Source organism: Chrysochloris asiatica, unplaced genomic scaffold, assembly GCF_000296735.1.
Source record: "Chrysochloris asiatica unplaced genomic scaffold, ChrAsi1.0 scaffold00389, whole genome shotgun sequence".
NCBI classification, from domain to species: domain Eukaryota; kingdom Metazoa; phylum Chordata; class Mammalia; order Afrosoricida; family Chrysochloridae; genus Chrysochloris; species Chrysochloris asiatica.
This window is the reverse complement of record NW_006408907.1, coordinates 1,285,446-1,302,534: the sequence shown is the minus strand read 5'-3', so window position 1 is coordinate 1,302,534 and position 17,089 is coordinate 1,285,446. Positions and strand designations below refer to the sequence as shown.

At 40.8% G+C, this 17,089-nt stretch overlaps 1 protein-coding gene across 2 annotated transcripts; it reads right to left on the bottom strand.

Moving 5' to 3' along the window:
- Positions 1 to 1,702: 1,702 nt before the first annotated feature.
- On the bottom strand, positions 1,703 to 16,711 carry MORF4L2 (mortality factor 4 like 2). Of its 2 annotated transcripts, XM_006876528.1 has the most exons (3): positions 16,524 to 16,711; positions 15,148 to 15,234; positions 1,703 to 3,241 (listed from the first exon to the last, which is right to left on the bottom strand). In XM_006876528.1, exon 3 carries the CDS (start codon positions 3,215 to 3,217, stop codon positions 2,351 to 2,353), a length of 867 nt encoding a protein of 288 aa, XP_006876590.1. In that variant the 5' UTR covers positions 3,218 to 3,241; positions 15,148 to 15,234; positions 16,524 to 16,711; the 3' UTR covers positions 1,703 to 2,350. The 2 variants fall into 2 exon arrangements, with proteins under 2 accessions (XP_006876590.1, XP_006876591.1); XM_006876529.1 differs by lacking the exons at positions 15,148 to 15,234; positions 16,524 to 16,711 and having other exon boundaries at positions 2,351 to 2,999; positions 3,063 to 3,118.
- Positions 16,712 to 17,089: the final 378 nt, after the last annotated feature.

The window sequence follows — 17,089 nt, the reverse complement described above, 5'->3', positions numbered from 1 at the left end:
CTTCACACATATTGTCACGAGGGACCAGTTCCTAGGGAAGGACATCATACTTAGTAAACAGAGGGTCAGCAAAAAAGAGGAAGACCCCCAACAGGATGGATTGGACAGTGGCAGCAGCAATGATTGTGAGGGTGGCTCATGACTGGGCAGTTTCTTTCTGTTGTTCATAGGGTCACTGTGAGTCAGAATAGACTGGACAGCACCTAACAACTACAGGATGTTTGTAACTACCATTCAAGTAGTATACTTCTAGTTCTTTGTTTTTCCCTTATAAAATGTCCCATACAGTTTAACCATTCTGAATTGCTGGATTTCACTTTGCGGAATCCAGTCTCTTCGTAGTTTAAGCTATCACTTTACTTTCAGTTAATCTCTTGATTTTATCTGAATCTAAATACAGGCTGTTACTCCACAATCTACCTAGTGGCGCTGTATAAAACAGGCTTCATAATCCAGTGCCATAAAATCAGTCATTGAAAACTATATGGAGCACAGTTTATATTCTGACGCATTGCGATTGTTACCCTGAATCAGAATTGACTAGACAGCAGTGAGATTTAATGCAAGAAAAACAGCTTCTTTGTGGCCAATCCATAAAATCCATGTCAGCAGTGGTTCCTCAGGAAGCGCTGTGTATCTGTCCACAGGGTTACTCAGCTCCTTGAGCAACAAGTTTCAGTTGTGTCACAATACCTTCTTATAGAGTCTTTTTAGTGATGAAGGAAACACTCAATTAAAAAACAAAACAAACACCTGTCCAATTATCTTTTGGCATCATAAGGTAAGCACTGGGCTACTGTTTGTAAGGTTGGTTGTTCAAAGCCACCAGTCACTCCTTATAAACCCTATACAGGGTCTCTATGAGTCACAACAGACTCCACGACACTTAACAATAACAAGAACTTTGTATTTACAGAAAGGATCACTAGCTTTGTGGATTTGGTAGCCTTAGGGCTCTTGAGTACATTCATTTTTGTCATCCAAACAAGCCAAAGTACAATATTCCCACCTGAATTTCTCTGTCTGATTTTCTTTTTTAATCCATTTAGCTATTCCCTTTGGCTCTGAATTACTATTATTTTCAAGTTTCCTTAATATACCTTTCCTCTCAAAAATAGCCATAGTGCCTGAGTGACCTTAAACCATAGATACCCCAGCAGTCCTCGGGCAGCTAATGAAAGGTTGGTGGTTTGAACCCACCCAGAGACTCTACAGGAAGAAGATCTGGCAATCTGCTCCTGTAAAGATGACAGTGTCGGCAGGTTTCAGCAGATCTTCCAAACTAAGACAGATAGGAAGGAAGGCCTGGTCTCTATTTCCAAACATTAGCTAGTGAAGGCCCTACTGATCACAACAGAAAATTATCTGACACAGTGCTGGAAAATGAGTCTCCTAAATTGGAAAGTATTCAAAATACACAGAGGCTCCAACAAGGGACTTGGCCCTACCAAGATTGCGAAGGTGGTACAGAACATGGGGTTGCTATGAGTCACGGCAGATTTGACAGCAACCACACCGAGAAAGTCACTAGATGAATGGTATCCTAGGAGTGGGACAGGGACTACTAATGGGTATAAATAAGATTTCTGTCTGGTGTGATGAAAATGTTTTAAATTAGATTACAGACATGGCTACATCTCTGTGATGATATTTTAAAAAAGGAAAAAAAAAAGCGCCCATTGAAGTTTTTTTTCTTTTTTTTCTTTGAAATTTAGAAACAAATTTTATTTAAGATCTGAAATACAATTCCTAAAATATCAACTTTTCAGAAAACCGCGGCTACACAACACATTGCCTCTATCATGTTAGAAGGTGTATTAGACTCAAATACAAAAACCATGAAACAAACCACCATCCTTCAACAACTTGAGCAAAGATAGAATGCCTAAGGACTTGCAGAGGGATGGGCTGTTTTAGCACCATTAAAAAAAAAGAGAGAGAGAGCACAAATGCATGGGTTTTCAAGGTATATACATTAAGTTGAACCTTTGGCACTAGGAATCATGGCATTTTGTCACGTAGCATTAACACGTATTAGAAAATTGTGTAGTGTCAAAGGGATAGAACCACTAGCATTCAAGCAATGTTGTCAACTAGGCAAGAATTTTCTACTGATTGTTTCTTCTTTGTCTAATTACTGTGTATACTGGTAGCAACTTTGAAATGTGAAAGGGAGCTTACACTCTCCTTTTATTTTCTGTTTGAAGCAAACAGAAAACAAACTTAAATATAAGCCCTGTGATAACATTAACAATTTTAGAGAACATCAATTATACAAGAAAAAGACTAAGAACAAAAAGAAAAGTGTTTACAGATACCCAGACGTTAACAGTGAGCGGTCAGTAGACCCTCACAGGGCTTTGCGATGGTACTCAGCGGAAGCCACTTTGTAATCGCTGGCAGTAAACAGGGCTGCAAAATTCTTTGCCAGATATTTCAGAAAATCATGCAAATAGCCTAACAATAATGCAAGACTCTTCTCATCAAGGGGCGTATAGGCCAACATTGCTCCAATTCTCACAAATAATCTCAGTAGGTGTGGCGCTCCATAAACCTGGGACATCGGCGCATCAGGGTGGGCCATGAGGATTTCAGCATACTGGGGCCTCTCAAATTTGTAGAGCAGCTGAGTGCCCAACATCACATTGAAGTATTCTTTTATCCCTGCCACAACTTCGTTAACAGCATATTCCTTATTGTCGACACTGCCTTGTGATCTCTTACAATTTGCGTACTCTTCCAGAATGGCATCGACATTTTTCTTAGCTGGGAGCTGAAACAGCTGCTTCTGCCTGGTAACCAGGTCCCAGTCCTCGACGAGCCAGGGTTTTAATTCTTCAGGAATCTTTACTTTAACCTCCACTCTATTCTTAAATGCCTCCTCACTTTCAACGGTAGGATCAGCCCGGGCCCTTTTCTTCCGAGGTGGCTGAGGTGCTTCACTGGTACTTCCACCATCTCCATTTCCAGGACTCTTTGGTTTGTTCTTCCTTGTTTTTCTCACGGATGCTGAAGGGGGGTTCTCAGCAGAGCGACCCCCCCATCTGCCGGGAAGAGCTGGCTCCAGATTCTTCTGCTGAGGACTAGCTGTCTTCTTTCCAGAGGAGGCCCCTCTCATCTTACTTCTCTGCATGTTGCTTCTAGTTGGCTTTTTGAAGTTGTCTTCTTCTGCAGATTGTTGTCCACGAGTCTGAGAACCCTGCTTTCTGGAACTCATTCAACCCTGTTTTTATTCCAACCACTGTAATATAGAAAATATTTTACTTGGTTGTTTTCTATGGCTACCTTTAACACACTATGCTTTATATTAAGGTGCATAATAGCACCCTGAAATTTGGATTTCAAATCCTACTTATCTATCTAAGTGACCTTCTAGCCCCACCTCCATTCTCATTAATCACCTTATCCTACCCATCCACTCCTCAGACCTGCCCCAAAGTTCATTTCTGATGCCCCTCAAACGATAGAAACAATTCCAGAGGAAAAGAAACTGACAAACTATAATAGGCAGTGGAGTTGATTCAAGGTTTTTGAACAGATGAAAGCACTAAGGACAATTAATTTAGATGACTGGAGGCAAAATGAGCATCAGTAAAAGCCTGAAGTGGGGCCATGACAGTGTCAGGTGAAACTGAAGTACATATAACTATGTAACTGAAGGAGAGGGAGGAGTCAAAGGTGGCTCTGGAATTTCAAGTCTGGGTAACTAATAAATTAATGAAAGCACTTATTTTTTTAAGTGTTAGATTGTAATCAGCAATAAAATCACATAAGTAATAACATTAATCCATCCTGCTACAGGTATACTACGCTATGTGCTAGGAATTCAAATGTCTACAGCGACAATTATAAAATAATGTTGGTACAGTGACAGTTATAGACACAGAATATTCTGGGAGCAAACAAGGGACAGTATATATGACACCACTGGGAGAACAAAGGGAAAAACAAGTGAATCAAGTACGGAGTTCTGGAAAACAGGTATTTAATGGATAAGCAGAGAGAGAGGCCAAATATTAAACAAAAAAATGGTCAGAACAGCCATAGGAGAATTAGGAGTGGTATTTTGGAAAGAAAGACATTGAGAGTTTCAAGAAGGGAAAAATGTAAAATGCAGCAAGGAAGGCTAAGTGAGATAGGGATGGGAAAATAGTATTCTAGTAATCTTACAGCAACACGTGAAATAATTCTAATTCCTTTGACTTACATAATCTTCTTTCTTCTTTCCCTTCCAAGAACTCCTAGGGCTTTCTCAGATGGAATCTGAAAAGGTTTTCAGGGATAGTCTGGAAGGATGAAGTGGGTATCTGCAATGAAGATGAGCTTTCATGAAGTAATACAAATAACAATAAGGTGTCATCTTATAGGAAAAGACAGAATTTGATAAACAAGTGAGGTATCCGAGAAAATGCATGACTTCCAGTGTTACAGAGCTGTACTTCCATTGTTGTTGTTCAGTGACTACGAGTCGGTTCTGAACTCATAGCGACCCTGTATAGGGTTTCTGAGGAGCGGCTGGTGAGCTTGAACCACTGACCGTGAGGTCCAAACTGACTTTACACTGCAGCGCATTAACCCACAGCGCCATACCGGGAGTCCATCTTCAATTAGGCTCCACCGTTTTTAAGTTGTGAGACCTTGGGTACATATGTAAAGCTCTTAGTCTCAGTTTTTTCATCCTTGTTGTTAAATGCCGTCGAGTCAATTCCAACCCATAGCGACCCTGTATACCGTTTCTAAGGAGCAGCTGGTGAGCTTGAACCGCCGACCTTACAGTTCAAACAGCTTTGCAGTCTGATGCATTAACCCACAGCACCACACCAGGACTCCTATAGAATGTGGTTAATTATCCCTACCCTTCACAGGTTCTTTTAAGAATTTAATAAAATTAAACAGCTACCACAGTTCATTGCAGGAATACCTCCACCACATGTTGAATATGTATACAGGATACTCATGCAGTGGTATTTTTAATACCGAGACTTGGAAATACCAAAATATTTCCCACTTTGTTGCCAAGTGCTGTCGAGTCGTGGAAATACAAATTACATATGCACATTATGGAATATGGAGTCACTAAAATCTATTTAGCAGAGGTTTATATAATGACATAGAAAGATGTGCAATATATAACCAACTAACCCAATTCATTACCACCGAGTCGATTCTGACTCAGTGACTCTATAGGACAGAGCATATATACTCTATAGTATATAACTCTATAGCCAGGGTTTTCAAAGCTGTAATTTTTACAGAAGCTGGAAGCAGACATCTTTCTCCCATGAAGCAACCAGTGGGTTCAAACTGCAAACATTTAGGTTAACAGCCAAGAGCTTAACCACTGTGTGCCATCCTGCTCATTTTGGGATATGTAACACAGCTGGAGAAAAAAAGAATTGCCCTCAACCAGGAACCAGATGTTCTTAGGAACATGTGATCCAATTTGTGTTTTCAACTAGTGTGTATGAATGTATAAAAAAAATGAGTATTTAAATATCAGGTTATGGTGACAGAGATTACCTCTTGGAAGAAGTATCTAGGTGGCACAAACAGTTAAGTGCTCAATTAGCTAAAAGGTTGGCAGCTTGAACCACCAGGAGGTGCCTTGGAAGACAAGTTTGGCAATCTGCATCTGAAAGGCAGTAGGTTTGTAACACTACAGAGTAGTTCTACTCTGCATACATGGGGTTTCCAGGAGTCAGAATCAACTACAATGGTAATGTGCAGACACCAACGCTTGGAAAGGCGACAAAAGGATGATGCTGGATTCATCCTAAGTAGTGTTATCTAACTATAACTTCCAACCATAAAAACAAGTCAATTTACACCCCTCAACCCCCCACAAGACTATATGGCTGGGTTATCAGCGAAGCCCTGAAGAAGGAATGACATAGATATTTTGAAAACTAGAACCGTGAATCAGGAAAGCCAGCTACTGGAAAGAAGCCTGGATGCTCCTACTTTCATCAAGCAAACACTATCCTTCAACTGGGGGAAAAAGTAGGGAAAGGGCCTAAATCTAAGCAGGAATTAAAGGGCAAAGCCAGTTTTCAGCATCAGAATCTGAGAAGATGGACACTAATCCCGTGAGAATTTGAAACCTCCTGTTCAGGGGTGGTGGTGGTGTGCCATGGAGTCAGTTCCAACTCATAGCATAGGGCCTCTGAGGCCCTAAATCTTTACGGGAGCAGAAAGCTTCACTGTTCTCCCACAGAACCACTGGTAGTTTCGAACTACAGACTTTGAGGTTAGCAGCCCAACTTGTAACCATTATGCTACCAGAGCTCCTTGCTTGTCAAGGGTATGCAGACAAACTTGGTAAGAGCCTTGTATAACTTAACTGTTGGGCTATTTCCACGATTTTTTAATAGCTGTGAAAGGCCAGACAGTGGTGACAGTAATATGAGTGAAATTCAGAAAGGCCATTTTGGGGCTAATAGCACAGAGGAGTCCTGATCCTGGTGCTACAGGACAAGCACTTGACTTTAAGATTGGCAGTTCAAACTCACCAGCCACTCCTCAGAAATCCTATTCAGGGTCACTGAGTTGGAACCGACTCAATGGCACTTAAAAATAATAGCGCAGAGGTTCCATAAACAAGGAGATGATAGTAAAATACCCACAAAGGAAAGAAAGCCAGATGACCTAGTGCAGATGAGACTGGGTATGACATGATAGAGTGCCATACTGGCCACTACCATTTCCTTTGTCATGAGGAACTCGAGAATGATACGTGAACCTGTTTATCCTTGCTACTGAGCTACTGATTGCCTATCTTCATGCATAATACAATACAGAAGGATTTGACCTGGTTTTCACTATAGCGGGTGAGTGTCACCATTCTCCAGAAGCTTTCTTAGTAAGTTTTAAGTGGAATGAAACTTCTAATATTGCTTTATAAAAATGCCTGCATCCTTGGATTTAAGTTTGTGTGCCAGGAGTAAATAAAAGCAGGGAAGCAGCACTTCTAAGAACTTTCTGACCTCAGAAACTACTTCTGAGTGCACATTCACCAAACACCCATTCAAGAGCTAGGCAAAAAGGAAAGATCCATCCTTTAGATTTCTGGCTCCAGCTCTGGTAGCGTAGTGGTTATGAATCGTGCTGCGAACCTCAGGGTCGCAGTTCGAAACTACCAGCTGTTCTTCAGGAGAAAGGTGAGGCTTTCTGCTCCCATAAAGATTTGCAGCCTTGGACACCCTGTACAGGGTCGCTATGAGTCGGAACCAACTCCATGGCACATTAACAACAAGAAGTGTGGTGCTGTGGGTTAACGCACCAGACTGCAAAGCCGTTTGAGTTGCAAGGTCAGTGGTTCAAGCTCACCAGCTGCTCTTCAGAAACCCTATACAGGGTCACTATGGATCAGAATAGACTCAGTAACATTTAACAACAATACCTATAATATGGAGTCCTGGTGTGGCGCTATGCGTACATGCACTGGACTGCAAAGTTGGTTTGAACTGCAAGGTCGGTGGTTCAAGCTCATCAGCTGCTCCTCTGAAACTCTATACAGAGTCACTATGGGTCAGGACTGACTCGCCGACACTTAACAACAAACCTATAATATAGAGTCCTGGTGAGGTACAGAGGGTTAATACGCTGAGTTGGCAGGTCAAGATCACCAGCCGCTTCTCAGAAACTCTACACTGGGGGGGTCGCTGACTCTATGAGACTCAATGGCACTGACAAGGTCAGTGGTTCAAACCTACCAGCTGCTCCTTGGAAACCCTATACAGGGTTGCTGAGTTGAAACCAGCTCATTGGCACCTTAACATCACCTATAAGCAGCCCTGGTGGCATAGTGGGTAAATTGCTGGACTGCTAACTGTAAGGACAGTGGTTCAAACCCATTAGAAAGATGAGGCTGCCAGCTTTCCTAAATACTTTGTCTCAGAAACCCTACAGGCAGTTCTACTCTGTCCTATAGGATCACTGAGTTGGAATCTACTCAATGTCAGTTTTTTAAAAAACCTGTAATACGAGTTTTTGAATAACTTTACACACTGTTCCTCTTTTCCCAGAAACTTCAACTACTCCATACTTTGGTGACAAATACTCTGCGCAAATGGATTATAAAAGTTGGTACTAAATGTTGCTTTTCCCGAGCATTTTAAACTTTGAATCTACCAGTTTCAATTTAAGAGTTTTAAAAATCTTGTTTATTCATTTTGGTAGGCTCCAATCAGACTGGTTTCCCTTATCTAAATCCCACAATGCTAGCTCTCCATCACTCCATAAAGAACATTATTAATTTTAACTTACCATGGCTTGCAGCTTTCATAAGACCTAGTGGGCACTGAAATAAACAAAGCCCACTGTTACTGAGTCCATTCTGACTGACTATAGGAAAGAATTGCTTCATAGGGTTTTAAAGGCTGAAATCTTTACAGATGGAGCCCTGGTGGTACAGTGTTTAAGTGCTCAGTTGCTATGAGTGCCAGCAGTTTGAACCCACCAACCCCTCCAAGGGAGATCTGCTTCTGTAAAGAGTAGAGCCTTGGAAACCCTAAGGAGCAGTTCTACTGTTACTATAGGGCCACTGATTTGGAATTGACTTTAAGGGCAGCAGGTTTATTTTTTTAAGCTTTGATGGGGAAGCAGATTGTGGTAGCTTACTTCCTTGGAGTGGCTGGTGGGATCAAAAGGCTGATTTTTCTGGTGAATATACCGAGGAGGAGGAGTCCTGGTGTGGCACTGTGTGTTAATGTGCTGGACTGTGAAGTTGTTTGAGCTTCAAGATGGGTGTTTCAAGCTCACCAGCCGCTCCTCGAAAACCCTATACAGGGTCACTCGCCATGGGTTGGAACCGACTTGACAATAACAAACAAGGAGAGAATCATAGAAATATTCTAAATTCCTGATAAATTAAAGCCAAAGCAAACTCACTGACATTGAGTGGATCCTCACAGCAAGCCGATATAGGGCGGCTTCCCAGACTATAAATCTCCATGGGCGCACCCTCATCTTGCTCCTGTGGAACTGCTGCGTAGCTTTTAACTGCCAGCTTTGCAGTTAGCAGCACAGCGCTTAGCCCAGTGTCACCAGGGCTCCTTGAGCACATAATTTTGCTATAGGCCCTTGAGTCGGTTCTGACTCATATTGACACAGGGTTTCTGAGACTGTAAATCTTTACTAGAGTTGCAAGCCTTGTCTTTCTCCCACTGAGCAGCTTGTGGGTTTGAACTGCCTATCTTGAAGTCAGCAGTCCAGTGTCTAGCCTACAGTGACACAAACACTCCTCTGAGTATATGGTGTCAGTTCTGACTTGACTCAGTGATCCCATATAGGATTTCCAAGGAAAGGCTGGTGGGCTTTGAACTGCCTACCTTGCAGTTAGCAGTCTAGGACTTACGCTACTGCGCCACACCAGGATTTTTAGTATCCAACATTAATTGCTGTTGAGTCACTTCCAACTCATAGTGACCCTGTATAGGGTTTTCAAGGCTTTAAATCATCACAGGAACAGAAAAACCTAATCTTTCTCCTGTGGATCTTGTGGTTTGCAGTCCAGTGCTAATCATATGGAGCCATTGTGCTCCCCTGAGTATATATAATTTGTTAAGTACCTTTGAGTAAGTGCTGACTCATGGCGACCCTGTAGAGGGTTGCTGAGGCTTTAAAAATCTTTGCAGGAACAAAGCCTCATTTTTCTCCCACGGAGGGTCTGGCGGGCTCGAACCATCCACAGTCAAGTGCTTATTGTAGAGACACCTTGCTCCCCCAAATATGCTCTGGTAGCACAGTTGGGCTGCTAACCTAAAGGTCAGCAGTTTGAAACTACTAGCTGTTCCATGGAAGAAAGATGAGGCTTTCTGCTCCCGTAAAGATTTACAGCCTCAGAAACCTCAGTTAAGTACCATAGAGTCAGTTTCTGAGGCTGTAAATCTTTACAGCAGCAAAACACCTCATCTTTCTCCCGCAGAACTGCTGGTAGTTTCAGGTTTTGGGTTATGAGCCCAACTTATAACCACTACATTACCAGAGCTCCTTCGGAAACCCTACACAGGGCCACAATTGAGTCGGAACCGACTCCACAGGACACTACTATCACCACCATCCATTTGGCACACGGAGTAAACGGAGACAAAAACTGAGAAGTCACCAAATTATTTTTCTATCTCACTTCGACAGGTCAGCCCTGAGGCCAGAAATTGAGAAAAGACATTTCCAATGTATATTTGCATTTTCTACCTAAATTTTGGGAGTCCTGGTGTGATGCTGTGGGCTAATGCACTGAACTGTAAGGTTGGTTTGAAGCTTACCAGCTGCTCCTTGGAAACCCTATACAGGGTCGCTATGAGCTGGGACCAACTGGACAGTACTGAACAGCCACCTACATTTTAATCTGTGTAAGCATACATTTGAGATAAACTCATACTGGAAAACAAATATTTGACTTTTCTTTCTTTTAAAAATTTACCATTAAAACTCATCATGGCCCCACATTATGGTCACAATTTGTATCCATTTTGAGAGAAATGAGGGGTCTTCAAAATTCATGCAAAATGAAATTAAAATGAAAACCCCCTTGCATATTTCATCTAATGGACAATTTATTTACATGACCAACCCCTCTGGAAACTTAAGGGTGCCTCTCCCTCGCCCATTCTATCCCATGCCATTTATAACATTTTTAATTAAAAAAATTTTTTTTGCAAGATTCCTGAGTGGATTTAGTGGGTTATGGTTAAGAGGCCTAACACTTTTAAGGTTCTTGTCAAATCACCTTCCAAAGTGTAAAAATGTTGGTGTGGTGCCATGGGTTAATCCATCAGACTGCAAGTTGCTTGAACCGCAAGGTTGGTGGTTCAAGCTCACCAACCTCTCCTTGGAAACTCTATACAGGGTCGCTATGGGTCAGAATCGACTCGATGGCGCTTCACAACAATATACCCTGGCCAGCAATAGGTTGGCAAAAAAGTATTTGTGAATTTGATGAGGAAAAAAGGTTTAGTTTTTGTTTTTAAAGTGAAGTTTTAACATTAAAAAAAAATGTGTATAATGGCCATTTATTTATTGCTCTTTATTCTTGTATCCATTAATCTAGAGCTGGTTCTTGGTGATTTTTGCCTACATGAAAAATTATGTCTTATTTTGGAAAATATTTCCTAGCGTTTCATAGTGTCTAAGCTCTGGTAGCGTAGTGGTTACGAATCAGGCTGTGAACCGCAAGATCAGCAGTTCGAAACTACCAGTTGCTCTGCGGGAGAAAGATGAGGCTTTCTGCTCCCCAAAGATTTATAGCCTCGGAAAACCCTGTGCAGGGTCACCATAAGTTGAAACCAACTCGACGGCACTTAACAAATCCCACCACCATCACATATGGTCAGATGTTGTTGTTATGTGCCGTGGAGTCGGTTCCGATCCACAGCAACCCTGTACAGGGTTTTCCAAAGCTGTAAGTCTTTAGGGGAGCAGTAAGCCTCATCTTTCTCCCATGGAACAGCTGGTAGTTTCGAACTGCTGACCCTGAGGATAGCAGCCCAATTCGTAACCACTACGCTACCAGAGCTCCTATATGTTATATTTTCATGGATTTGTTTTGAGTCCTTAATCCATCTAATTTTGGGGTAAGTTTTGAGCTAACAATGTGGCACTATTTATTGTGATTCTCCTCTAATAAACCTATATATATATGTAATACACATAAGGTGGGCATTCTACCCTTACCACCTTCCTCCCCCCACTCCAATGCACCCCCTGAACAAACTAGTATGTATTCTTTCAAATTTGTGCAATTTACACAAACACACCTTTAAAGTAAAATGCTATTTATATGTGTGAATGTATCACACATTTTCATAACCTGTTTTGAAAACGATGATACATATTGCTTGGTACCTCTTCTCTTAAGCATACTATCATGGGCATCTTTCCATGTCAGTATATGCCTACTTCATTCTTTTAATATCCACATTATATTCTGTAATTTTTCTGTACCATACTTTAATCCCTAGTAATCAAGATCCACATTGTTTCCAACATTTTATTGTTCTAAACACTGCTATAATAGTACAGCTATATTAGACTTAAGCATTTCTGAAGGATCTAGTCCCCCAAATGAAACCCTTTGGTGAAAGGGTTTGCATATTTACACCTGATAGGATAAAGCACCTTGAAAAGAACTGTTTCAATTTGTATTGCCAGCAAAAGTACAACGCATTTTACCAATATCCTCAACAACACTGGATAAACACCATTTTTGGAAAATTTCCTTTTGCCAATCTAATAGGTCAGAGGTATCTTGTTGTCCTTTTATTAACTGTGTGATATTGAGCGTCTTTTCATATACTCATTGGCCATCGATCTTTTCTTTCTTTCTATTAGGTTGTTTGCTGCTTCTAATTGATCTCTAGTAAGGAGCTCTGGTAGCGTAGTGGTTACGAATCGGGCTGCGAACCTTAAGGTCAGCGGGTCGAAACTACCAGCCGCTCCGCGGGAGAAAGATGAGGCTTTCTACTCCCGTAAAGATTTACACCCTCGGAAACCCTGTACAGGGTCGCTATGGGTCGGACCCGACTCGATGGCACTTAACAACAACAACAAGTAAACGTCAACCTTTTTGGGGTATGCTGGGAATGCTTTTTACAAACTGTCGTTTTGTCTTTTAGGTATGTTTTTATGGTGTCTTTAAGAACACACAATTTTTCATAGTTTTCTCCCTACATTGAAACCTTTAATCCATCTAGAATGTATCTTTGCAATAAGACAAACCCCACCCCCAACAAAATACAGCAAACTTTACCTAATCTTAACTCCTATTAGAGTCCATCCTTTCCCAGTAATGTGAAATGCTATCGTTTAACTTGTTAAATCTCAAGTGGTGTATGGGTCTTTTGTGGTTCTCTCTTTCCAACATTCTCTGATTGTTTGACTCTTAAAAGGCATCAGTATTTTCAGGTAATCTGTTCTGTCACAGTGACAGTCTGATTATTCTCAAACTAGTTAATTATATCTTAGCTTAAAAACATAAATGTCACCCTAGAAAAACACTTGAAATTATGCAGTTGTTGTTAAGTGCCGCTGAGTCGATTCAGACCCATAGTGAGCCTGTATAGGGTTTCCAAGGAGCAGCTGGTGAGCTTGAAACCACCGACCCTGCAGTCTGAAGCATTAGTCCATAGCGCCACACCAGAGCTCCAACTATGCATACAGGGAGCTTCAAAACCATTTGTGAAAAAAATGAAAAGATCAAGGAATTTTTCCACGAACTCGCTGAAGCCCCTTTGAACAAGGATGTTTGACACAGGATTATTTGAAGCAGCAAACACCAGTCACCAGTTTGGCGAAATAAAATGTGGTATATATCCATAACATGGAATATCATGCTACTTACAAGAATATTATTGTGAAAAGAATCAAATTTTACAAAATGGATAATACCCAAGACAAATGGAACAAACAGCTCATTCAAAAACATTACTTATAATGACAACGTATTTGTATGAAAAGAAAAACACAAAAACAGTATTTTATATGTATCCATACACATGTTTAAAACAGGTATACAATTTAGGGATTTAGAAGGAAACAGACCAAACTGATAATCATGGTGACTTCTAGTAGGAATAAGAGAATTGAGGGAGCTTGGAAACCTAAGCTTAGTCTGTTACATTTAAATTCTGCAAAGAGAATGTATTCACAATAGTGATTATGTGATTAAAAATTAAAATAACATATTTAAAATTTACAATGATATTCGGAGCCATTCTTATCCATGGAGCCCACATATAGCTGACCTATTTAGTTCGTTTTGCTGCTTACTGTTATCTGCAGGCACATCATACAAAATGGTTTCCCGCCCTCCTTCTAGGTTCTGTTCATTCCCGGTAGCCAGGGCAAGATCTATTTCTTCCTTGAGGCTTTCTCTATTTCAGGCCACGCTAGTCTTCGCTAAGCTCCTACTGGCTCAACAGTCTGCCCTGTCCCCTTTAGCCTTTAATCATTCTCCAAATGGTTTCAGGTAGAGGGGTTTGCTGCCTACTCATCTAGTTTATCTCTTTCACCAGGGCAGCAGTACCCTCTGAAACATAGCTTTTTGGGAGAAAAATAAGGAAAATACAGTGAATCCATGAGACTGTGAAGGTGTCAAGAGATGGAAAAAACCTTCTTTCAGCTCCTCATGCATGCAAGGGAACAATGAGGAATGCAGACATCATATGCTTTGTGTATGCGTGTGACAAATAAGAGTGATTAATAGCTCCTATTGAATATGATTAACCTGTAAATGTGCATACATTTTGCCAGTTACATTTATATGAAGTCTCTCCTCTGGATCTTGGTATATCTCCTTCATGTGTTATCATTTTTAGAATCAAAAAAAATTTTTCTAGAACGAGGAGGAGGAATGATAAAAGCTATTAGCAAACTGAATATGGTATGATTTGCTAGTTGTCATCCATATTAAAGTTACAGCTCCTGGAAATGCCCTGATATGATTATGATTAATATACTTAAAACCTTTCTAGATTTTTAGGACAAGCCAACAGTCAAAATTTCAGAATTTAGTTCTAGTGGGAACCACTGCTTCTGGAAAATCATGATGGCAACCAACAGCATTTTTTTTTTGTATTTCCAAAGAGAGGTATTTACTTCTTTTAGGAGGGTGTTTAAGTGTGTGCATAAAACAAGAAGTATCAGAAGGCCTAATCATTATTAAAGAACCTAATATACACACAGCACTGTCCTGGTATTTTACATTTAATTCACACAACCATCTTATATAATAGGGACTATTATTACCTCTGTTTTACCTAAGAGAGAACTTAGGTACAAAGTTGAGTAAATATTTTGCTCAGGATTTAAATTTAGGAAGCTTGTATTTGCTCCTAACCACTAAACTAGGCTGTATATGGGATGCCCCAAAGTAAGATAAACAAAATCAAATATACGAAATTGTGCGAACTAACTACAGGTCATCCATCATTTGTCCAAACTTTTATCAAGGGATGTAAGATTACATAAGTCCTCTGTTGCTTTGGTCTTTCTAGACTGGAAGCTTTAGTTCTATTCTTTTCTTAATAGAATTCAGAGTGCTTTCCCAGATAGAGGCTTATTAATCTTCAAATTATTCCTGGATGGTTAGGAAAATGATGTGTTTTTATGTTGTTTAAGGACTGAGGTCAGGAGAAGGGAAGCACTTACCCAAGATTCTGAAATGAGGGATGGTTCTGTAATCAGGATCAGATCTTCTGATCCTTACTCTACAAACTTAGCTTTTCTGGCGGTGACCTAGAAGGTCAAAGAAGGGGATAGGAAAGGACATAGAATAAAAAGATATGAGATGGTTTTCTTTTCTATCAACCAATGCATTTTACCACACACAAAGGACACTAAAGCTGATAAACAATGTACAAATGTTTCTTTTTCCTGTCTTGTGGTTATATTTTCAAACTGTGTACCTTTATCCTATCTTTTCTGAGAAACGAATTTTGTCTTACTGAAGTAAAAAAAACAAATGGATAAAAAAATTTCAATAGAATACTGTTACCAGCCCACACGAATCTATCATCCACCTTCAATTACCAGCTGAAGGCCATCTTGTTTCATCTATAACCCCACCCACTGCCCCCCCACCCCCCGCCTTTTAAAGCTCAACGATTTAGCTGATTTTTTTTATGTTTCAATACGGCAAATATCAAACAAATACTAAGATAGAGTAATATAACTAAGCTTAAGCGATTTTTAACTTCAGGCCAGTTTTGTTTCATCGATAGCCCTCTTCTCCATTGCCCCCTTCGCAGAATTTATTTGGAAGCAAATTCCTAGTCGTCAACGTTATTTTGAAGGCAATCTCAGACATTATTTAATCCGTAAATACTTTAGTCGATATCGTTACAAAATAAGACAATTTGAAAACCACAATAGCCTTCCAACGAATAAGAAACGACATACATTTCTTTAAAAACATGAAATATCGAAATGGTGTTCAAATTTTCCTGATGTAAAACAGTCTTTTACACTTGATGTGTTCAAATCAGGATCCAAACAAGGCCTACTCGACGCATGTGATCTTCAGTTCACTTTCGTTATTATTTTTTTAACTTTCCAATTTGGAAAATTCCAATTCCCACTATTTTGAAGCAAATCTGTTTGCGTATTATTTCATCGGTAAAGATTATGCCTCATATCTATAATTTCTTCACGGGAAGTTGATGGCCAAGGAAGGCACCGTAATGAGCGAATTTACATAATTTATACATCTTTTTCTCGTTCTGTTTTGTGAGGCTTTCTTCCCACAATACTATTATCTATAGGAGCCAGGCTTCGTATTAAGTGCTTTATACGCACTACTATACTTAATCCTCAGTACACGTCTCCGAGGTAGACACTATTATTATCACCATTTTACAAACATGGAAACCGAGACACAGAAAGAACAGAAAGAAGCCTTGCCCGAGCTGGGCGTTGGCGAGCAGGATTTGTACCACCTTTACCCGATTGTAAGGCCACAGTTGATTCTCTCCATTTACAAAATAAAGGAAATCACTAACCCTTCCTCCCCACTCCCACCCTGAAACCTGAAACGAGAATCCAGCTCTCCTAGGCAGCCGACGTGTGATCACTGCCGTACCTCCAACCGCCATAGTAAAGCCAGGTTTCTCTGGCAACTAATATCCATAGGCAGACACGTCACCCGGGAGGCGGGCTTATGCCCTTTAGCCAATCACATTCGCCTTGTCTAAGTTTTAGAATGTTCCATACCCAAACGATTGGACAAAGACTACCACGCAATCAGTGACACTTAGCCGCAGTAAAGGCGGGTGCTAGCAACCTGCTTCTTCACGGTTAGGGTTCGGAGCAAACCAATCACGTTCCGTCTTTAGTGTAGGCTGCAGCCAATCACAGTCGTCCTCATAGGTTCTTAGCCCACCTCCCAAAAGAGCGACAGCCTTTGCTCTAAAGTCTATAGGGTAGAGTACTCACGTGGACTATTTTCAGGACCCAGAGTTCCCCAGACTAGAACGCTTTTTTTTTTTTTTTTTTCTGCAGAAAGGCATTATGGGTCTACCCCCCCACCCCTTCACCAACCCACGGGGAGAGGAAGTGTCTACGTGGCCTGCGGAAACGGGATGGGCGGAAATGA